This window comes from Bufo bufo, chromosome 2 (assembly GCF_905171765.1).
Source record: "Bufo bufo chromosome 2, aBufBuf1.1, whole genome shotgun sequence".
NCBI lineage: Eukaryota > Metazoa > Chordata > Amphibia > Anura > Bufonidae > Bufo > Bufo bufo.
The window spans coordinates 143,050,123-143,073,598 of NC_053390.1; the positions used below are offsets into that span (position 1 = coordinate 143,050,123).

The window sequence follows — 23,476 nt, forward strand, 5'->3', positions numbered from 1 at the left end:
TTATTAGACATTTTTCTTGAAAAACAACAACGGAATACAAGCAATCAGGCCACTGTCCAAACCGACCCCCCTTCCACCCTCCCCCCCTGACCCCACCCCAAAAAAGAAAGCACAGGTGACCTCAACAATGCAAAAAGACCTGGACGCCCACGGAAGACAACAGTGGTGGATGATCGCAGAATAATTACCATGGTGAAGAGAAACCCCTTCACAACAGCCAACCAAGTGAACAACACTCTCCAGGATATAGGCATATCAATATCCAAATCTACCATAAAGAGAAGACTGCATGAAAGTAAATACAGAGGGTTCACTGCTTGGCGCAAGCCACTCATAAGCCTCAAGAATAAGAAGGCTAGATTGGACTTTGTTAAAAAAAAAAAAAAAAAAACATCTTAAAAAACCAGCACACTTCTGGAAGAACATTCTTTGGACAGATGAAACCAAGATCAACCTATACCTCAATGATGGGGGAAAAAAAGTATGGCGAAGGCATGGTACAGTTAATGATCCAAAGCATACCACATCATCTGTAAAACATGGCGGAGGCAGTGTGATGCCTTGGGCATGCATGGATGCCAGTGGCATTGGGTCCCTAGTGTTTATTGATGATGTGACACAGGACAGAAGCAGCCGGATGAATTCTGGGTTATTCAGAGACATACTGTGTGCTCAGATCCAGCCAAATGCAGCCAAACTGACTGGTCGGCGTTTCATAATACAGATGGACAATGACCCAAAACATAAAGCCAAAGCAACCCAGGAGGCCTACAAACAAACAGAAACTGAAAACTGCTGCAGTAAAGGCTTGGCAGAGCATTAAAAAGGAGGAAACACAGCGTTTGGTGATGTCCATGAGTTCAAGACTTCAGGCAGTCATTGCCAACAAAGTGTTTTCAACCAAGTATTAGAAATTAACATTTTATTTACAATTATTTAATTTGTCCAATTACTTTTGGGCCCCTGAGATTAAGGGATTGAGTTTAAAAAATGCTTAAGTTCCTCACATTTTTATGCAATCATTTTGTTCAACCCACTGAATTAAAGCTGAAAGTCTGATCTTCAACTGCATCTGAATTGTTTTGTTCAAAATGCATTGTGGTAATCTACAGAACACAAATTAGAAAAATGTGGTCTATGTCCAAATATATATGGACCTAACCGTATGTTCCTATGGATAAGAACACTTACTCCTCTTGCATAGGTAGAGTAGGTGGCATGATAGCAGTGCCCTGCCCACTGGGGAGTGAGTAAGTGGGTCTGGTCCTCTATTAAGTGTGTTTCTTGAAGGCAAGATATCAGAGGTTGGTATTGTTTCATACTATCCATAATAGCCCTCCTTTTATTGGCTTCCTTTAACCCCCTGACATTCCAGCTCAAAAGGTTCAGCAAACTATCCATATACATCCCATAGTAACAGAAATGAACCCCTCGTGTAACTCCACTGAGTCAGTGGCAGGTATACGTTGAACTCTGGAGTTATAGCACGAACCCTTATTCTACTTCTCAAACCCTCATATCTCATAGTTGCAGTCCCCAAGGTTGTAAACCAATAATGTCCCCAAACCATGCCTCTAGAAAAGCTATTTAAAGTGCTGATCTTCCCAGCAGGCCCCCACTGAGGCACCTAGTTGTAGGTCTGTGGGACCAAATAGTACCTGCTGCCAATCAGCTAAGACTGGTTAGCTAGCCCACCAGAAAGAGGATGGCGCTCCTTATATAGATGTCAACAATACAGTATTAAAAACAGAACAATGCTTATATATTTTATAACCACGGTCAATGAAGCCTTCTACGCCTCGGCTCCCTGCATGTCTCTCGGCAAGCCTTTAAACAAGGCCGTCCATTCCTATATTCTCCCAGTCTGTTATATCAATACTCTCCCTTTATATGACCCTGTCAGCATACCATGTTAACCCTATACAACAATTCTCCCGCGCAATCATGCCCCACATGCACTCAGTCTCATTGTGTGTGATCATGGTACTTGCGCTTGGATGTGGGTCTGTTTATTTAATCCTCTTGGTAACTGTCTTCTCTCAACTGGCGTTCATGCCGATCCAGCCATCTCATCGCCTCTTTTGATTATTCAAAAATTGCTGGTGGAACCTAGAGCAACCACCCTAAGTTTTGCTGGGTACAGCATGGAATATGGGATGTTGAGAGCCCTCAAGCGACGCTTTACGTCCAAAAATCTCACTCTCCTCTTCTGTACCTCTAGGGAATAATCGGAAGCGAGCAAAACCTTGTGACCATTGATGGAGAGTTCAGGCAAGTCTCTAGCTTTTCTAAGAATAATGTCCTGATCTCTACAGTGTAATATATTCATTAGCACAGGCCGTGGTGGCGCGCCTGGTGGTAATGGGCGAGTTGGGACTCTGTGGGCTCTTTCAACAGCAAATAGTGGAGTCAAAGTCTCCACTCCAAACTTTTCCTTCAGCCATGCTTTAAAGAAATCTGTGGGGTTCGCCCCCTCTACCTTCTCGAGCACCCCCTACCATCCGCACATTGTTCTAGCGTAGCCAGTTTTCTAAGTCATCTTGCTTGGCTGCCACTGAATCCAACCTTCGTGCGGGTTCCACTACATCCCTTTTGAGTGGTTGTATAGCGTCCTCCACATCCCCCATACGATCTTCTAAGGGCTGTTGTGCGTTCAGCGAGTTTCTTTAAGTCGTGTCTAACAATGGTAATGTCCTCTTTTATTGCTCCCACCTGTACTGTAATAGTGTTCAACGATTTGCCACATTTGGCAATAGCATGCATTATATCTTTAAGGGTTGGCTCCTCTAAGTCCGATTCCTGGGAACCCGAATCCACCTCTGCGCCACATGTCTGCAAGACGTTATATCTATTGGGGCTACATATGGCCTCTGCTCCAGCACCGACTGCCTCATTATTCGAATCCAGGGCTGACTCATCTTGTGGAGGCAGCTGTTTCTTGTGAGCTCCTTTTGCAGCTAGTGTTGAAATCGAGCGGCCATATTTTTCTAACTTTGCCGCGGCCTCCAGTTGCACCTCCACTACGCGGATTGGCGCCAAGGGGTTGACGCCCCGGCTCCATCTTGGATTTCCTTATCAGCACTTTTCGTCTCTTTTTTCTTAGTCATGGCGAGGAGGTGTTGTTCCTGCCAGGTACCAGAGGGATCCTTAAGAGGTCAGGAGCAAGGTAAGTACTTTTGCAGGAAGGGGATTCAGAAATTTCAGGATAAACAGCCGAGAGTGCACAGGTGCTCAGCAGACAAGCGGACGCTCACACCCCTGGCTAGCCAAGCCCCAGGGGTATTCCCACCATGGACATTGATGGCATATCGCTAGGCATATCCCAGCTCTGAGACCCACACATGACAGGGCCCCCGAGGTACAAGGAGAGCAGCCACCCAAGCGTGGCCACTCTCTGTTCACTGCTATGTAAGTTCCCAAAATACTCCAGCACTGGCTATTTCCAGCAGTCTCATAGTGGCGAACAGACTGGTGGCCACTCCTGCGCTGCGTGCTCTCTATTCATAGATATGGGAGTTCTGAAAATAGCCGAGCGTGCACGCTCCACTATTTTCTTTAGTCCCATAGTAGTGAATGGGACCAAGCCGGACATGTGCAGTGTGCTCTCCCTTGACTTTGGGGGACCCCGTTTTGGTGATAGGATCGGATCCCAGAAGTGCGATCTGTACCTATCTGACACTGATGGTCTGCGATATGCCATCAATGTCCCACATGGGAATACCCCTTTAAAATGTTTTTGGTAACCCTCCATCTGATGGCCCAGAAATTCTTACAGCCTGGAATCTTTCCACACTGACTGAATAGATAGTTTTCAACACTCAACAAATCCAGCACGTGGGAACATAGCCTAAAGCACATGGTGCTAAAATATTGTCAAAATCCTTTTATTAATCAATGCGTCTGTATATTCATCATATTTATAACTGTGATCATCACACTTTAATAAACAATCATACAAAACTGAAAATAATTGACCTTTTTACCATCGAGCGTCACTGTGTAAAACTGCATCACCTAATCTCTGCATATGAGAGATTTTCCATGATGAACTGTAGCTACAGCAGAGCGTGCTGGCGTAACCTACAGTCACAGGTCAAGTATGCCTGCCTTGTAACAGTACAGTTATATCATCTATGAGAAATATTATAACCGTCATCTTGTAAAACTTTAATCCAAGCATAACGGATAATAAACACCATAAATCAGACTTTGATGCACAAACACATAACGAGCAATTAAGGCTAGTTTCACACTAGCGTTTTTGCTAAATCCGGCAGGGCTCAGCAAAAACGCTTCCGTTACGGTTAATACAACCATCTGCATCCGTTATGAACGGATCCGGTTGTATTATCTTTAACATAGCAAGGACGGATCCGTCATGAACCCCACTGAAAGTCAATGGGGGACGGATCCGTTTTCTATTGTGTCAGAGTTAAACGGATCCGTTCCCATTGACTTGCATTGTGGGTCATGAAGGATCCGTCTTGCTCCGCATCCCATGACGGAAAGAAAACCGCAGCTTGCTGCAGTTTGCTTTCCGGTATGGGAACGCAACCAAACGGAACAGAATGCTTTTTGGAGCATTCCGCTCTGTTCAGTAACGTTTTGTCCCCATTTATAATGAATGCGGACAAATCGGAAGTGTTTTTCTCCGGTATTGAGATTCTATGGCGATCTCAATACCGGAAAATAGAAACACTAGTGTGAAAGTAGCCTAACACCTATATCAAATTTTCAAAGCTGTAACATTTACCTTTGAAACTTTCTTGCAAATGGCCTTTTTTGAAGTACGCAAGTGCCAGCCCAGTGAGGTCCTCAAACGCTGTCAGAGGCGTAGACTTATAGGCTTTGATGGCTTCATCATACTGACCTACAGCACTGGGGAGAATAAGGTTTACTTTCATGTTATCATCCAAGATCATTCACTTCAAAAGACAAATGTCAATAATACAAACACTTTTCTGTCGGATGCGTCCTGCCGCAAGTGTGAAAGTAGCCTTACACAGTATATTTGACTGTGATATCCCTTTGCATTAAGCAGGAAAGCTAAAGGCCCCTCCTTTGGACAGGTCCACTATAGGCTGTAGACATGTTCACCACATATGCTGGTATATTTCCCAGTGGATACGGCAAAAGTAAAGCACAATATGCAAAGATGGCCAAACCCTTTACCTAGACTTTCTAAGCTTAAAAATATTTCCTAGTGTTTTAACAAAAAACACCCGCAATCAATGTTATAGGACACTAAATATACAAAATACTGAAGAAAAAACTAGAAAAGATCCCAGTATTTCCACCCTTAGGGTACCTGGACACGTTGCAGATTCTCATGCAGAAAAACTGCAGCTTAATACAGTACCAGCAAAGTGTATCAGATTAGACAAGAGAGATCTGCTGCAAAACCAAATTATATCAGCACCAAAAAACGCAAGTAACACATGCGGCTTTTGGTGTGGTTTTGCTAAGGAAATGCATAGAAATCTGCTTGGAAGTTAGTGTGGATCTTGTGCCTGTTTACCCGCACCCGTGCGCAGGTACTCTTAGGATAGGTTCACACATAGGGGATACACTGGAGACTTTGGGGGTCATTGCGCTGGCAGTTGCAGTGGATCATCAAAGTTATGTAGAGGAATATGCCTCTACATAACTTTGGGGCATTCAGTGCTGCTTCTAAATGTAAGCCAGCTTCCTTGCTGTCTTACATTTAGACCATTTTCTATTCCCCGCCCATGCCATGCCCACTTTGTTAGACCGGGCGTGAGTGTAGTTGAAATCCGTAGTCTGTTTTAGAGAAATCTGTAGTTTATTTGATATGCTAATGACATTAAAATGGCTGTCAGACTTATTTAAAACCTCCCCCCCAACGCCATGTAATGTGCTAAAATGAAAAAATATCCTATACTTACCAGTTATTTTCGCCCTCTCCCTCGTTTTCAGCAATGCCGCTCCAGTTTTCGCTGACAGGGCTGCACCAATGATGTGTCTACCTCACGTTACAACTACAGCCAATCACTGACCTCAGCTGTATAACGCACAAGACTGCTGAGAAGAGACTAATGATTGGCTGCAGCAGTTCTGTAGGGTGCATGGCTAAATCACCGCTACAACTGAATAAACGCATGAGATTAAAGGGGTTCGCTAGGATATGCCATCACTATTAGACAGGAGCAGGCCTCACTTTTATCTCCAGAACGGGGCCCCCAAAGGACAGGGAGATCAGCCGCACATGTGCAGCCACTCTTCATTCTCAGCAATGGGAGTTCTGAAAATAGCCGAGCATGGCTCAGCTATTCCCTCAGTGGTGAATGGAGAGGTGGGTGCACTTGCGCAGCTTGCTCTCCATTCATTGCTATGGGACTTTCAAAAACAGCCGAGTTCACTCTGCTGTTTCGGAACTCTGATAGCAGTGGAAGAAAAGCAAGCCGCGCATGAGCAGTGTGCTCTCCCTCACTACAAGGGCCCCATTCTGGAGATAGGACCGGGTCCCAGATGTAGAACCCACTCCTATCTGATGTTGATAGCATATCCTAGCAATATGCCATCAAAGTCCCAGATGGGAATATCCCTTTAACTAGTGAGTATAGGACTTTTTTTTTTTACTATAGCACATTTATTGGCATTGGGTGAATTTTAAAATCAGTCGGATAACCCCTTTAATTTCGTTATAGTCAGCAGTATGTACAGTACAGCAGCCCCTATTTCGCTAATCCTCATATAATACTATTAGGATCTGGTAGAGCTGCTGTTCATTACTGTACTTTAGAAGAAAAGAGCACAAAAACAATTTACCAGAGTGACCGTCCATAATCTCGAAGTGCAAGATTATAATGATCTTTGTCTTCTGTATCTCGAAGAATTGACAAGGCTCTTGAAAAAAAAAAGAAATAAGAAATAAGAACATATGAATATCTCAAAAGTGCAGCAGACTTTCCATCCTGATATGTAGGTACAACTAGTAATACAGATAACAGGCATTTTCTAAGGCTCTCTTTACATGAGCATCGTGGCTTTCATTTATAACCAGGGTGGATTTGATTTAAATCAAAAGGATTTAAATCACAATTTAAATCACGATTTAAATCACTAGTCAGTAAGGCTTGACTTAAATCATAGTTTTCTACATAAAGACTAATTCTTGCTGGCATAACTTATAATATGTAAGTAGATGAAATTTTTTTGAATAACAACTTTTCATATTAGTTTGATTAGGTTGATTCTGCATTCATAGGTTTGTAGAAATTAGGATTAAGGTATTTTTCTCAACTCTGTTCATGTTATAACATTTTTGCTGTTGAGAACTGCAAAAGTAAACCAAGCATCTGTGATAATATCTTGTAGGCAGAGAAACTGCCCAATAATCTTACAAAAACTTCTGGAAGAGCATGCCATTGTGAATGGATTAATGAAATTTATTTACCAAAAAAAATACACATATAGAAACATAGAATGTGTCGGCAGATAAGAACCATTTGGCCCATCTAGTCTGCCCAATATACTAAATACTATGGATAGCCCCTGGCCCTATCTTATATGAAGGATGGCCTTATGCCTATCCCATGCATGCCTAAACTCCTCCACTGTATTTGCAGCTACCACTTCTGCAGGAAGGCTATTCCATGCATCCACTACTCTCTCAGTAAAGTAATACTTCCTGATATTACTTTTAAACCTTTGCCCCTCTAATTTAAAACTATGTCCTCTTGTAGCAGTTTTTCTTCTTTTAAATATTCTCTCCTCTTTTACCTTGTTGATTCCCTTTATGTATTAAAAAGTTTCTATCATATCCCCTCTGTCTCGTCTTTCTTCCAAGCTATACATGTTAAGGTCCTTTAATCTTTCCTGGTAAGTTTTATCCTGCAATCCATGTACCAGTTTAGTAGCTCTTCTCTGAACTCTCTCCAAAGTATCAATATCCTTCTGGAGATATGGTCTCCAGTACTCCAGTACTGAGCACAATACTCCAAATGAGGTCTCACTAGTGCTCTGTAGAGCGGCATGAGCACCTCCCTCTTTCTACTGGTAATGCCTCTCCCTATACACCCAAGCATTCTGCCAGCATTTCCTGCTGCTCTATGACATTGTCTGCCTACCTTTAAGTCTTCTGAAATAATGACCCCTAAATCCCTTTCCTCAGATACTGAGGTTAGGACTGGATCACTGATTTTATATTCTGCTCTTGGGTTTTTACACCCCAGGTGCATTATCTTGCACTTATCAACATTACATTTTAGTTGCCAGATTTTTGACCATTCCGCTAGTTTTCCTAAGTCCTTTTCCATTTGGTGTATCCCTCCAGGAACATCAACCCTGTTACAAATCTTTGTGTCATCAGCAAAAAGACACAACTTACCATCAAGGCCTTCTGAAATTTCGCTGATAAAGATATTAAACAATATGGGTCCCAGAACAGATCCCTGAGGTACCCCACTGGTAACAAGACCTTGGTCTAAATATACTCCATTGACTACAACCCTCTGTTGTCTGTCCCTCAGCCACTGCCTAATCCATTCAACAATATGGGAGTCCACGTACAGCCTTATTCTACATAATTAAAAAACAAACCTTTATTTCATGATAGAATAACCTTTGGATGGTAATATATTTTCCTCAAAAAGCATTTTATATAAAAAAAATCATATTTTCTTTTTTAAATCATAGATTTTTTATACACCCTGTATATATCCAATAGATCCCACTGACTTATAAAGGTTTCCATTGCGTTCTGAAGTGTTTCCTGGATAATAAGACTAGCGCTTGCTAGTTCTAATTGAGCATGTGCTCACAGTTTTACATATACTATTTTAGATGCAGCAATAAAGGTTATATTTTATTTATTTTCAGTTGTTATCTGGGGCCTGACATGACATTTGTGTAGGGTTCATTTAGTGTTCTACCCATCCCTAGATAGGGTCAGTTTTGTAAAAGAAATTTCCAGTCTTTACTACTGAGGACCTATTCCCTGAATCAGTAGTAAAGTCTGGGAAAACCCTTTTACCTACCACATAATTCTCCATTTTGATTTCATCTTTACATTTGTTCATTAGGCTTGTATTAGACCTGCAGATAACGATTATACAGAAAAACAAAAAGGCAACCCAGAGTGTCCCAGGGAAGGGTGAAGACCAGTGCCCATCCAATGCGACCACAAAGAACACTCTAAAAGGGTAACTCGGCACAACCTCCCGAGTACAACAGCAGAAACAAAAGAAAAAGGAGCTCATAGTACCAAAAAGATAATATATTTTATTAGAGCATGGTTAAAATTACATGAATGAAAAAACCAATGAATGTGATGCCATAAACAGGATAAAATGAGAGCAGAGGACAGAAAAGAAAAAGCGCCACCCTGGGGAAGCACACGGATCAAAATGCAGTATATCTATAAATCATAGGAAAATACTGGGTACAGTGCCCAACCTATGAAAAACAATAACGCTAGTATATATAGGTGAGACAGTGGTCAAAATGAGCACTCCCACATGGCAATGAAAAATGGTGTGTTAAAGCAATTGAGGTAGAAATAAAAAACAGACCAACCATAAAGACCAGGTGTGATAAGACGCCTAGGTCATGTAGCCAGAGGGGAGAAACAAGAAGACCAGGGCTCACCTAGAGCAGACCGTGTGCTGAATTACCCAGGATGGCGCTACCCCAACGCGCGTTTCGGCGTGCCTTCGTCAGGGGGTCAACGATTATAGATCGAAGATTTTGTGATGCGTTAGAGACCAAAAATGTGCTGATTACATAGAGCAATGTTCGTTCGTACTTTCGCTCGTTAATCGTTCACTACAAAGTACCACAGCTCTATGTGATCTGTAAGTGAGTAGACGACTTATACAAACAGATCTCTGACAGAGGAACAATTATTTTTTAGCAGGATGAAAGATTAAGTTTGGCAAGAATCGAGCGATTCCTCGTTCGTTGTTTAATCGCTCATACATTATTACATCTCGCGACACTCGTTCAATTTAGTTCGCATTAACGACATTTGGTGCGATATTCGCTCCGTCTAATATAGGCTTTAGTTATTGGGACTGTCATTCACAGGAAAACCCATCAATATCTTAGATAGTCAGAGATCTCCAAGCACTCAGAGAAGCATTGCCGGGCATTTCATTCCGACCATCGGTGACATTTTCTGAATAAGTCTCAAGGAGACACTAGATAATGTGTAAAGGTGAACCTTCCCGTTCTTCACAAGGAACTCATGCAGAAAGCAATACCTAGAAAGTGAAAGCCCATTCTTAGGGTTTATTGAACATCATCCAGGAAAATACTAAATCCATGGGAAAGATTTACAATTGCTATCATTCTGTATAGTGAATGACAGGGAAATGATATGATGCTATATAGTAACGGTAGCCAAACAGTAGGTTGCAGTCTACGTGTAGATCTCAAAGCTGGGACCATTAGGTCAGCAGCGAGTACTCCTGCTAGAGGCGAGGTATCAGTGTACCAGTCACTAACCACTCTAATAACAGTAACAGCTCAATGGAAAATGATCTGAGCCTTGACCAGCGTCATGATCTCCTACACATCCAATATACACTCTAGACTAGTCTATATTAACAAAAGCAGGAAGATTATATATAAAGAAAGCTTGGATATGAACTGAAGTAAGTAACTATGGCTTGTATGGGGATAATGGAGCATCTCAGAAAAGAGCACGCAACATACCCCTGCAACCGAATCCCTAGATCCCCTAGGAACCACAAAAACTAACTTCTCTCTGCTTTCTTCTAGTAAACAGTAAGATGGAGCATTTTTTTAAAGGCAACCTATTCCGACACTTAAAACCTTAGAACTGCCGTTCATGCCTTAAAAAGGACCTGTCACCTCTCCAGACATGTCGATTTTAGAAACTACTTGCATTCCCCATATAATAGCAATTCTGGAGCATCTGTTCTTGACTCTATGTCTTGCCATCCTTCTGCTATTCTTGGTAGAAGTTTATAGATAAATGTACAGATGGGAGTTACCAGTTGGAGGTGTGTCCCTGCACAGTCTGACACTGACAGTGTTAGACTGTGCAGGGACACACCATCTGGTAACATCCATCTTTACCTTTATCCATAACGCAAGAACAGCAGAAGAATGGCACAACATAGAGTCAAAGGAATAGATGCTCCATGGGGAATGCAAGTAGCTACTAAAACTGACATGTCAGGAGAGATGTAATAACTTTATAAGCATATCTTACATCAATGCACATGTGCTGTATGCTGTCCGAGCTGGCTTATAATGACGTATCCTGACCTGTGGGACACCATACAAGCAAGAAGGGGGTGTTAAGGAACCAGTCAGTGTGACTCTTCTGGAGAGTGGCACCACCACGTGACTCTTCACATGTAATATGAATGCCTGCTATGTTAGAACCTCATTTACTAGTTATTGCAAAAACAAACAATACTGTTAAGAATAGGTCTATAAACCTATTCGTTAAGGCTACTTTCACACCTGTGTTAGGTGCGGATCCGTCTGGTGTCTGCACAGACGGATCCGCACCTATAAATGCAAACGATGGTATCCATTCAGTATGGATCCGTCTGCACACCTTAGTCAAAAGAAGTGTAAGTCAAACGGATCCGTCCTGACTTTACACTGAAAGTCAATGGGGGACGGATCCGTTTACAATTGCACCAATATTGTGTCAATGTAAACTGATCCGTCCCCATTGACTTACATTGTAAGTCAGGACGGATCCGTTTGGCTCCGCACGGCCAGGCGGACACCAAAACGCTGCAAGCAGCGTTTTGGTGTCAGACTCCTGAGCGGAATGGAGGCGGAACAGAGCCAAACTGATGCATTCTGAACGGATCCTTATCCATTCAGAATGCATTGGGGCTAAACTGATCCGTTTGGGGCCGCTTGTGAGAGCCTTGAAACGGATCTCACAGGCAGACCCTGAAACAGCACCGTGCAATGAGCAGCAGATTGTTGGCAAGGAAGTGTTCCTTCCAGACAATTGGCTGCTCGCTCAGCAGAGGAGAAAGCTGCATTTACATGCAGCGATCTCCTCCACAGTATGAGAACAAGGGATTGCTATTGTGATCGCTGGTCCTCATACAGCTGTATTGTTTCTTGGCAGCAGATTGCTATTTAGACGGCATGATCTGCTGCCCGAAATGATCATTTAGATGCCTGCCAGAACGACAGGATCATCCGATGAATAAACGTTTTGCTTGTTGATCGGGTGATTGAGAGCACCTTTACATGGGCAGATTGTCAGGAATGAGCGTTCCTGATAATCTGCCCGATTATTGCAAGGTGTAAATCCACCTTTATGGAAAAATGTTCCATAAATCCATCCTTTATGGATGGAAAATGTTATACAAAGAAAGTTAAACAGCTTACATTTACCCTATCAATCCTCTGTCTACCAAGCTGGTAATTACTCATACATTACATGTAAATGCATAATTATTATATATGCATTACCTTTCGTAAGCGTCCTTTGCTTGTCTCTTTAATTTGAGATGTTCATTTAAATATCCCAGCATGCCAAATGCTGTTGAGTCACTTTGTATTCGTTCTAAGACAGGGCACAATATATGATAAAATTAATCATTTCTGCATGTTGCACCTCCAACTAGCTGATTGAAAAGTAACCACAAAAATAAGAGTAAAATACAATGATATGAGCCAGAGTAAAATCGCTGCGATAAGTTACCTGTGTATTTGTTTAAGGCTAGGTGAGCAGCAGTGATCGCATTCATCTGAACAATGTTATAGCGGTAAAGCTCCGTCTTCCTGTTGCTTTTATCCAGGAGGGTCACACAGACCCAGTGGGCATATCCCTTTGCTCCCTCAGTCTAATAAAAAATAAAAAAACAGACAAAACAAAAAGCAACACGGTTTTGGAAATCAATATGCTTTTTTTTTATAAGTAGGTAGACTACGGGTTTCCCACAAACTTACACCCGATGCACAAGCTGGGGAATAAGTGTCTGATTGTGGGTTCTGACTGCTGGAACCCCTGCCACTCACAAGAACAGGGTTCTGTGTTTTGACATTTGAATGGGGCAGTGGTAGCAAATGTCCCCTGTGGCGCGATTCAACTCTATGGGTCTGTTAGAAACAACTGCTGTAATTGGCTACATCACTGTTCAAGTCCGCATTTGAATGGCTGAAAAGAAAAACTTAAAAGGGCTGTCCATGTGAAATTTTTTAATCCCCCCCCTTCCCCAATGATTACACATTAATCACCAATCTTGGGGACGACCGTGTTAAATAATATACAGTGCCTTGCAAAAGTATTCACCCCCCCTTGACTTTTTTTCGAATTTTGTTACATTACAGCCTTACGTTTAATGTTTTGTTAATCTGAATTTTATGTGATGGATCAGAACACAATAGTCTAAGTTGGTGAAGGGAAATGAGAAAAATAGATAAATAAAACTATTGCTTAGAAACAGAAAACAGAAAATTGGCATGTGCGTATGTATTCACCCCCTTTGTTAGGAAGCCCATACAAAGCTCTGGTCCAACCAATTACCTTCAGAAGTCACATAATTAGTGAAATGATGTCCACCTGTGTGCAATCTAAGTGTCACATGATCTGTTATTACATATACAGACCTTTTTTGAAAAGCCCCAGAGGCTGCAACACCTAAGCAAGAGGCATCACTAACCAAACACTGCCATGAAGACCAAGGAACTCTCCAAACAAGTAAGGGACAATGTTGTTGAGAAGTACAAGTCAGGGTTAGGTTATAAAAAAAAATCCAAATCTTTGATGATCCCCAGGAGCACCATCAAATCTATCGTAACCAAATAGAAAGAACATGGCACAACAGCAAACCTGCCAAGAGACGGCCACCCACCAAAACTCACGGACCGTGCAAGGAGGGCATTAATTAGAGAAGGCAGCACATAGACCTAAGGTAACCCTGGAGGAGCTGCAGAGTTCCACAGCAGAGACTGGAGTATCTGTACATAGGACGACAATAAGCCGTACGCTCCACAGAGTTGGGCTTAATGGCAGAGTGGCCAGAAGAAAGTCATTACTTTCAGCTAAAAACAAAAAGGCATGTTGTGAGTTTGTGAAAAGGCATATGGGAGACTCCCAAAATGTATGAAGGAAGGTGCTCTGGTCTGATGAGACTAAAATAGAACTTTTCGGCCATCAAAAAAAACGCTATGTCTGGCAAAAACCCAACACATCATATCACCAAAGAACACCATCCCCACAGTGAAACATGGTGGTGGCAGCATCATGCTGGGGGGATGGGACTGGGAAACTGGTCAGAGTTGAGGGAAAGATGGATGATGCTAAATACAGGGATATTCTTGTGCAAAACCTGTACCACTCTGTGTGTGATTTGAGGCTAGGACGGAGGTTCACCTTCCAGCAGGACAATGACCCCAAACACACTGCTAAAGCAACACTTGAGTGGTTTAAGGGGAAACATGTAAATGTGTGGGAATGGCCTAGTCAAAGCCCAGATCTCAATCCAATAGAAGATCTGTGGTCAGTCTTAAAGATTGCTGTTCACAAGCGCAAACATCCAACCTGAAGCAGCTGGAGCAGTTTTGCAAGGAGGAATGGGCAAAAATCCCAGTGGTAAGATGTGGCAAGCTCATAGAGACTTATCCACAGCGACTTGGAGCTGTGATTGCCGCAAAAGGTGGCTCTACAAAGTATTGACTTTAGGGGGGTGAATAGTTCTGCACATTGACATTTTCTGTTATTTTGTCCTATTTGTTGTTTGCTTCACAATAAAAAATAAATAAAAAAAACATCTTCAAAGTTGTGGGCATGTTACATAGTAACATAGTAACATAGTACATAAGGCCGAAAAAAGACATTTGTCCATCCAGTTCGGCCTGTCATCCTACAATCCTATGTCATCCTATGTTCTATAAATTAAATATGCAAATCCTCTAACAATCCATGTTAATTCCAGGTTGTGAGGCACCAAAATATGAAAAAAGTCAAGGGGGTGAATACTTTTCCAAGGCACTGTACTTTATATTGTGTATGGGTGATAAAATGCCGTCACATAGCAATAATGAATCCTGTTTCAGCCAGTTGCCAGGTTAAGGGGTTATCAAAGACTTCAGAGAGTGACTGTGCAAGGATGGGGTTCATACTTACCTGGTTCCCACCGCTGTGTTCCGGCTTCTTTGCTCCCCAGCTCCGTTATGCTCTGGCATTAACATCCTGTTGACGGGCGCCACGTGACTGTTGAAGCCAATCGTTGGCTGCAGCGGTGACCTGTCACTGATGCGGCACGTGACTTGGGCATATGTCGCACAGGTGATAGCTCTCAGCTGCATCCAGTGATTGGCTGCAGGGGTCATGAGGCGCCGGTCAACAGGATGTTGATGCCAGAGCATCACGGAGCTGGGGAGCAAAGAAGTGGAAACCAGGTAAGTATGAACCTCACAGGGGGTTGGCAAGTCTCTAAGGTCTTTCTAAGTCTTGGATAACCCCTTTTAAGAGGTGTGCCGGTGAAAAGTCGGAGTGGGTGACCAATAAACTTACATGCATAGTAATCTCCGTTGTATGCCTGAAGAGGTCCATTGTTTCGTAGCTTCCGACAGCTTCTGCAATCAGCGCCTACAGACATAGCAGATTTGTGTCAGAGACAGAATATGTTTTCCAGACATTAATTTGTGTTGAATGACATTTACAGTAATCACTGTTAAAATGACCACAGATTGTGTCATACTCCAGACACGAGGTATAATGGGGTTCTACATTTGTATACAATGAAAACACAAACTCTACACGTCGCCTTAAAGGGTTGTGTATACTGTATATGGGCACCACCTTAGAGACTATATATAGACAAATAATCCACATAAACAGTGGACATTCTACATTTTTGCATTACTTATCCTGCACTGATCTGGAGTTACAGCCTTTACTATTGTATAGCATTCACAGTCCTGGTGGCTGATATTGGACGCAGACGACTAGTCATTGTTAGAGACCCCACCATAGCTTTCTCCAGCTTTTATAATGTAGTGAGACGTTTTCCTACATCAGATTGCTGTACAGTGACAGGTAACAAGTGGAAACTTGTAAATCACCAGACACTGAGCCATAAGAAATAATGGGATATTTTAGCTCTGAAGCATACAGAATTGTGAATGCAGCTCTGGACTATGCTGCAGGTTGCAACATGTCAATGTTATGTAACGTTATTACTCTCTTCGTATTCGGGGATTTATTACACACTATATTAACTTCTACTATTTAATGGGCACCGAGACACACACTTTATAGCTTTGAGCTCACCTGACCAATCCAGCATCTCACATACGACGGATCGAGGGACTGAGCTACTTTGAAAGCTTCATGACTTAGCTGTAAAATAGACAGAAAGAGAGTAAAGTAAAGGTGAGAGCGCATCACTTTAAACATATTTCTATAACTATGCAGGTAATTAAATTGTGTGTATATATATATATATATATATATATATAAAAAAAAGAAAGAAAGAAAATAAAATAAAAGATAAAAGAAAAAACAGTGGCAGCACCGTCCCTGATGCAAGCTGGTGGGTGCAACTAGCCCAAAACGTTGCATGTCCCACTGGGGTAAATAAAGACTTTTGTATTTTTTTACTTTCTGGATTGCTGCCCATCTTTTTTCTATTTTTTATATATATAAAATTTTGGATGCAGCATTTTCCATGATAAAAAAAAGCTAACAAGCAGGTAACATTATTACATAGTAGTGCCCATTAAATTCTAAAAAGTGACTTTATCAGCCCAAATACATAGGAAAGGGCACGCTTCTTCATATCTAAATGAGTAAAATCTCCTCACTCATGTTTCTTACAATAAAATCAGACCAATACCAATGTTTGCCCAACTAGTGCTAGACACCCGACAACTAATCTCAATGCAGTAGTGACAGTGAGACAACCCAGGTTTATGTGCGTTTACCATGGATTACATATCTTCACAGATAACCCTGAGGGTAGGCTCCCAGTGAGTTTTTTTGGAGGAGATTTTGAGGCACATTTTTCTACAGGTTTTAAAGCAAAAGCCAGAAGAAGATTTAAAAAGCAATTGGAAATATAAAGGAAGGACTTATACTTATTCCTGCTGGATCCACCTTTGGCTGAAAAACCTAAGGGAAAATCTACCTCAAATCCTCCTTTAAGAAACTGTGTGAACCTACCCTGAAGCCTCCCCCCTCAGTGGTCAGACATGCAATAGACTATCTTCTCACTCTCAGATTCCCATCAGTTCCCTACTTAAATTGACTGTAATGCCTTGCAAACCACCCGAGCACCCTTGGATACAGTAACGGCGGCATATTTCATTAGGGAACCTGTCTGGATCTGAGGCTATGGACGCTAACTAATACAATGTCACCATGATGTGCCCAGAGATTATGTTATGCCAACATTTCCTTTTCGAGGAGAGAAGCCATGTGCTACACACAGATACCAAGGGGGTGCTGCACACACTAAGAAATAGCACATCAGTTACTTAAGGGATTTTCACCATATCTGGTAGATAAATAATATGCTTTAATAAAGGTTTCCTTCACATTGCTCAGTTTTATTACCCCATGCCACGTAAAAAGTGAACCTACATTAACTAAATATATAGATAAGCTGCAGGACCGCGCTGCTCTTTTAGCATTATGAATTAATCATGAAATGCCGCTTAAAGGGGTTGTGCCGCTAATAACACTTATCCTCTATCTAGATGGCAGGGCATCAGTGATTGCGGGGGTCTTACAGAGGGTACCCCCAGCAATCACAATAACACGGGTCTACGAGTGCTGCTAGACAGCCCCATAAATGCAACCGCACCACAACTTAATTTTTCATGGGGCAGTTCAGCATTGTCATGACCACTGAGGTTCTCAGTGGTCAGACCCCCAGCGATCAAACACTCATCCCTGTCCTGTTGATAGGGGATAAGTGTTATTAGTGGCACAACTCCTTTAAGCAGTGGCCTCAGTTTTGTACCTGGCAATAAATGTCTGACAGGCAGGGGTCTGACTCTGCAGTCTCTCCGTTCTAGTCTATGAAAGTTATGGCCAGCTTGCTCATCAGGACCCCCCACAGATCAGATACTGAAGGTGTTTCCTGTGGAAATGCTTTAAATATCTTTGGAAAGTGTTTTCCAATTTCCCTGCAGTTCATATACAAAATTATATTTTGGGTTTACAATGAATTTGCCATGTTTGGATGCCCACTTTAACAAGAGGTGAAGGTGGAAATCATACATGCCCAAGGGGCATCTTACCTCAATATTTTCATTCAACAAATATAAAGCTCCAAGGTTAGTCCAAGCAATGGCATTCTGAAAAGGAAGGACAGCTATAGCTTGAAATCAGCTTCAGCTCTCTGTAAAGCTTCTTAAAGGATAACTGTCACATTTAGACCCTAATTTCAATTTTCATATATGCAGTTAGTAATAACATGATATTCCAGAATCAGTTACTATTAGACGGACTTACCCCATATTTAATAAGATTCAGCCCTTAGCAACCAGTCTGCATAAAACTGCAATTTCACTATTCAGTTAAGATGGCCGCCACTGCCCTCACCCTGAGGCTAATCCCGCCTGCCCTCACTAGCCAGTAACAATAGCCCCCCCAAAAGTGTCAGTAACCAGAGCCCTCCCCCCTAAAGGGTTAATCTCCTGCAGCACAAAGGGGTCCTCTTACCACATGTTGCTTTCATTTATACACTGAGCAGATGGCAGATCTCCCTTCCCTGGTCTGCGCTGCTCCAACTCTGCATTCTCCAGCTCTGCTGAGTGAGGGAGCGTCTGCCAAGTGCAGGGACAGGGAGAAGTGCACACAGCCCAGGCACTTATCAGCTGCTGGGGAGGACCTGCCTTTAATCATTTACTTACAGTCCCTGGCTGTCAGTAATCTGACCCTGCACGCAGCGTGCTCCGTCTATCAACAGAAAGACGGACCATGCCTAGCAACCCTATTTTAAGCACAGGTAAAAGTAGGCAGTACAGGGAACAAAAATGTGGAATTAAGGGGTAATTAAATACATGGTAAAAAGTTGAAATAGGGCCACCAAGGAGATATTAATCACCACAATCCAATACTCCCCAAAAAAAAAATACGACAGTTAGGCCTCATGCACATGACCGTTGTTTTTTAAGGTCCGCAAAAACGGGGTCCGGGGTTTTTTCATCCGTGGGTCTTCCTTGATTTTTGGAGGATCCACGGACATGAAAAAAAAGTCGTTTTGGTGTCCGCCTGGCCGTGCGGAGCCAAACGGATCCGTCCTGAATTACAATGCAAGTCAATGGGGACGGATCCGTTTGACGTTGACACAATATGGTGCAATTTCAAACGGATCCGTCCCCCATTGACTTTCAATGTAAAGTCAGGAGTCCCTATTATACCATCGGATCGGAGTTTTCTCCAATCCGATGGTATATTTTAACTTGAAGCGTCCCCATCACCATGGGAACGCCTCTATGTTAGAATATACTGTCGGATATGAGTTAGATCGTGAAACTCAGATCCAACAGTATATTCTAACACAGAGGCGTTCCCATGGTGATGGGGACGCTTCAAGTTAGAATATACTAAGAACTTTGTACATGACTGCCCCCTGCTGCCTGGCAGCACCCGATCTCTTACAGGGGGCTGTGATCCGCACAATTAACACATCAGGTGCAGCACCTGAGGGGGGTTAACTGTGCGTATCATAGTTCCCTGTAAGAGATCACAGTGTGCCCCCCCCCCCCCCACCCCCCGATCATTGGTGGCAGCGGAGAGTTCCGATCGGAGTCCCAATTTAATCGCTGGGGCTCGGATCGGTAACCATGGCAACCAGGACGCTACTGCAGTCCTGGTTGCCATGGTTACTTAGCAATATTAGAAGCATCATACTTACCTGCTGCGCTGTCTGTGACTGGCTGGAAGCTCCTCCTACTGGTAAGTGACAGGTCTGTGCGGCGCATTGCTTAATGATCTGTCACTTACCAGTAGGAGGAGCTCCCGGCCGGTCACGAAGTGAAAACTCATCTCTGAAAAAGCTTTTATGCAGACGGATCTTCGGATCCGTCTGTATGAAAGTAACCTACGGCCACGGATCACGGACGCGGATGCCAATCTTGTGTGCATCCGTGTTCTTTCACGGACCCATTGACTTGAATGGGTCCGTGAACCGTTGTCAGTCAAAAAAATAGGACAGGTCATATTTTTTTGATGGACAGGAAACACGGATCACGGATGCGGCTGCAAAACGGTGCATTTTCCGATTTTTCCACGAACCCATTGAAAGTCAATGGGTCTGCGAAAAAAAACTGAAAACGGCCTCGGATGCACACAACGGTCGTGTGCATGAGGCCTTATCCTTTAAAAATTCATGCAACATGTAAAAGTTGGGTTAGAAATGAACACTACATACATTCTGCTGACACTGGATCGACTTGATGAAAGCGTGCTGAGCGAGGGCCTTGTTGTTGACATCTAAAATAAAAAGTTTATTGCAATTCATTAAAATATAAAATGAAATAATAAGAAAGGCTCCAAACCTTGATTTGACTGTTAAAGGGATTTTCTCACAGAGGGCATTATAAATGTGCTGGGATCCACAGGATCACTAGAAAAAGGTACATGAGGAGGTGGCTGAATAGAGCAGCTGTCGGAAGCTGCCTTACGTTTAGAACTTGCGCTGGATGCGCCGAAATTATAGACAGGCCTGCGCCTCTTCATAACTTTGGAGGATCCACCGCCAGCTATGGGCCTTTATTAGGACCGGCGTCTAAAACGCTGGTCTTAATAAATGTGCTCCTAAATGTCTTCTAAAAAGTCTAAATTTAACAAATGAATGACTGAACAAAGTCTAACCTTTGGAACAACAAACAACACCGAGAGCATTCCAGTACTGGTGATTACTGCTGTCCATCATGATCGACTTCTTGATGCACTAGGAGATAGAAAATATATGCAGAACAAATTATTGCACTGGCAGAATTACAGCTCTTTAGTCATGAAAGTGATGCGTGGCACAGAAGGAAGCCATACAAGAGCACAAAATGCTTAAAGTTTCAGCCATATGACTCGTATAACTAGGAAGCGCTAAAATGATTCTAGCTCAAAATCCACTCTACCGAAAACAGCGGTTGTGTTATTGGAATGAAGAACTAAAAGTCAGTAACGTTCAGTTTAATGCCTTCATTATGTTGTCAAGCTGTGTGTGACCTCTTGTTAACACTGCAAAAGGTGGCAAATGTAAGAGCAGCACAAGCTGGCAAACAACTTCTAGCAGAATAAGGGTTGTGACACTGCAAACCACGGCAGCCCTACCGGGAATATGACAATGCTGAGCCAATCAGTCCAAAAAAAGGGTCCAAAAACAGACCCCGGATACTATAGGCCGGTAAGTTTAACATCTGTCGTTGGTAAACTGATTGAAGGTTTTCTAAGAGATGCTATCTTGGAGTACCTTAAGGAAAATAAGCAAATAACGCCATATCAGCATGGCTTCATGAGGGATCGGTCATGTCAAACTAATTTAATCAGTTTCTATGAGGAGGTAAATTCTAGACTTGACAGCGGCGAATCAATGGATGTCGTATATCTGGACTTCTCCAAAGCATTTGACACTGTACCGAATAAAAGGTTAGTATATAAAATGAGAATGCTTGGACTGGTTATTAATGGTACACACTCAGATTGGGTCACTGTCACTAGTGGGGTACTTCAGGGGTCAGTATTGGGCCCTATTCTCTTCAATATATTTATTAATGATCTTGTAGAAGGCTGGAACAGTAAAATATCAATTTTTGCAGATGACACAACTGTGTACAGTAATTAATACTGAAGAGGACAGTATACTACTACAGAGGGATCTGGATAGATTGGAGGCTTGGGCAGATAAGTGGCAGATGAGGTTTAACACTGACAAATGTAAGGTTATGCACATGGGAAGGAATAATGCAAGTCACCCGTACATACTAAATGGTAAAACACTCGGTAACACTGACATGGAAAAGGATCTAGGAATGTTGGTGAACCGTAAACTAAGCTGTAAAAACCAGTGTCAGGCAGCTGCTGCCAAGGCAAACAAGATAATGGGTTGCATCAAAAGGGGTCGTGAAAAGAATATAGTCCTACCACTTTACAAATCGCTAGTCAGACCACACATGGAGTACTGTGTACAGTTCTGGGCTCCTGTGAACAAGGCAGACATAGCAGAGCTGGAGAGGGTTCAGAGGAGGGCACCTAAAGTAATAACTGGAATGGGGGGACTACAGTACCCTGAAAAAATATCATAATTAGGGTTACGGTATTCACTTTAGAAAAAAGACGTCTGAGGGGAGATCTAATTACTATGTATAAATATATCAGGGGTCAGTACAGAGATCTATCCCATCATCTATTTATCCCCAGGACTGTGACTGTGACGAGGGGACATCCTCTGCGTCTGGAGGAAAGAAGGTTTGTACACAAACATAGAAGAGGATTCTTTACGGTAAGAGCAGTGAGACTATGGAACTCTCTGCCTGAGGAGGTGGTGATGGTGAGTTCACTAAAAGAGTTCAAGAGGGGCCTGGATGTATTTCCAGAGCCTAATAATATTACAGGCTATAGCTACTAAAGAGGGGTCGTTGATCCAGGGAGTTATTCTAATTGCCCGATTAGAGCGGGAAGGAATTTTTTTCCCCTTAACCCTTTGGCTACCGGAGGTTTTTTCGTTTTCATTTTTCTTCCCTATTTTCCGTGAGCCATAACTTTTTTATTTTTATAGTCACATAGCTGTTTGAGGGCTTATTTTTTGCGGGACAAGTTGTACTTTCTAATGCCATCATTAATTATGGCATAAAATGTTGTGGGAAGCGGTAAAAAATTCCAAATGGGGTGGAATTGGAAAAAAAAGCAATCCCTCCGTTTTACGGGTTTCGTTTCCACAGCGTTTTGTTTACGGAAAAAACTGACCCATGCCGTTCATTCTCTTGGTCAGTACGATTACAACGATACCCCATATGTATAGGTTCTTTATGTCTAAATAGTGTAAAAATAAATGTAAACTTTGAGAAAAAATATATATTTTTTAAATATATCACCATATTCTGACCCCCATAACTTTTTTATACTTATGTCTACTGAGCTGTTTAGGGGAATATTTTTTGCGGAACAATCTGTACTTTTAATTGATACCATTTTGGAGAATGCGTGACTTTTTGATCACATTTTATGACGCCTGCTGCACGTGCGAGCGGGCGTCATGTTTACACATCGCACCAGCGCCGTACATGTACGGCGCTGGTAACCGAAGGCTGGCTTCACACGGGCGTTGCGGGAAAAGGTGCGGGTGCGTTGCGGGAACATGCGCGGGAACATTGTAATGCGTTTTGCACGCGCGTGAGAAAAATCGGCATGTTTGGTACCCAAACCTGAACTTCTTCACAGAAGTTCGGGTTTGGGATCGGGGTTGTGTAGATTGTATTATTTTCCCTTATAACATGGTTATAAGGGAAACTAATAGCATTCTTAAAGGGGTTTTGTCACCCTCCAAAAGTC

The 23,476-nt window shown here is 42.5% G+C and overlaps 1 protein-coding gene across 2 annotated transcripts in view; it reads right to left on the reverse strand.

Annotated features, from left to right (window-relative positions):
• TTC37 (tetratricopeptide repeat domain 37) overlaps nucleotides 1–23,476 on the reverse strand; it is a 188,960-nt gene that overhangs the window by 75,449 nt on the left and 90,035 nt on the right. For both annotated transcript variants that reach the window (XM_040421551.1, XM_040421552.1), the window contains exons 21-29: nucleotides 20,801–20,879; nucleotides 20,358–20,419; nucleotides 18,220–18,276; nucleotides 16,247–16,315; nucleotides 15,488–15,562; nucleotides 12,671–12,812; nucleotides 12,439–12,532; nucleotides 6,790–6,867; nucleotides 4,754–4,878 (exon numbers count right to left, since the gene is read on the reverse strand). In XM_040421551.1, coding sequence (XP_040277485.1) covers nucleotides 4,754–4,878; nucleotides 6,790–6,867; nucleotides 12,439–12,532; nucleotides 12,671–12,812; nucleotides 15,488–15,562; nucleotides 16,247–16,315; nucleotides 18,220–18,276; nucleotides 20,358–20,419; nucleotides 20,801–20,879 — 781 coding nt within the window. The remainder of the gene's footprint in view (nucleotides 1–4,753; nucleotides 4,879–6,789; nucleotides 6,868–12,438; nucleotides 12,533–12,670; nucleotides 12,813–15,487; nucleotides 15,563–16,246; nucleotides 16,316–18,219; nucleotides 18,277–20,357; nucleotides 20,420–20,800; nucleotides 20,880–23,476) is intronic.